This window comes from Phaethon lepturus, unplaced genomic scaffold, assembly GCF_000687285.1.
Source record: "Phaethon lepturus isolate BGI_N335 unplaced genomic scaffold, ASM68728v1 scaffold40833, whole genome shotgun sequence".
In the NCBI taxonomy this organism is placed as follows: domain Eukaryota; kingdom Metazoa; phylum Chordata; class Aves; order Phaethontiformes; family Phaethontidae; genus Phaethon; species Phaethon lepturus.
The window spans coordinates 1-529 of record NW_010527711.1 but is presented as its reverse complement, the minus strand read 5'-3'; the positions used below and the strand labels follow the sequence as shown (position 1 = coordinate 529).

Genomic DNA, 529 nt, shown 5'->3' with positions numbered 1-529 from the left:
AGCATTAGTGCGATGCCTGCTGTGCTCTGAGGAGTCTCCGGTGCCAGGGTGGTCCCCTCTGAGCAGTTTCCAGCCCAAGCTGATGTGTGACAGAGGCAGGAGAGCGGGTGGAGGTGGCCGGGATGTGGCTGTCTCTGTGTGCTGACAGGGGTTGGGGCTGTGTGTGTTTGTACTTCTTTGTTGGTTTTTATTTTGCTTTCTGGTTTTTGTTTGTTCATTATTTTAATGCTTACATTTGTTTTGCAGCTACACAGTCTTGCGAAGAGAAGCTTCTTGCCTGGGACAGCCCAGGGCAGACATTGGAGTTAGAGCGTGCTCGGTCGGAGCCTTTGCTAACCCCAGTAGTTCCCTTTGTACTTAACCGTGCACCGTGTAAGTTAGCAGCTGGGTAGCAGTAGTGGAGTAGTGCAACTAATACTAGTTACCGTAGATGTACAGCTCCCCCCCTTCTTCTCTCCACCTCCGTGCCCCTCAGCCCCCGCCCGCCCGAGAAGGGACGGAGCGCCCCTCTCAGCTAACCGCTAACGCC

The 529-nt window shown here is 54.3% G+C and overlaps 1 protein-coding gene across 1 annotated transcript in view; it reads left to right on the top strand.

The window, feature by feature from the left end:
• Positions 1 to 372, top strand: part of LOC104617995 (calcium/calmodulin-dependent protein kinase type II subunit gamma-like) — a gene marked incomplete at both ends in the record, with an annotated part of 10,278 nt that extends 9,906 nt beyond the window's left edge. The window contains one exon of the mRNA XM_010283467.1: positions 247 to 372. Within this exon, the coding sequence (XP_010281769.1) occupies positions 247 to 372 (126 nt within the window). The remainder of the gene's footprint in view (positions 1 to 246) is intronic.
• Between the last annotated feature and the right edge of the window lie 157 nt (positions 373 to 529).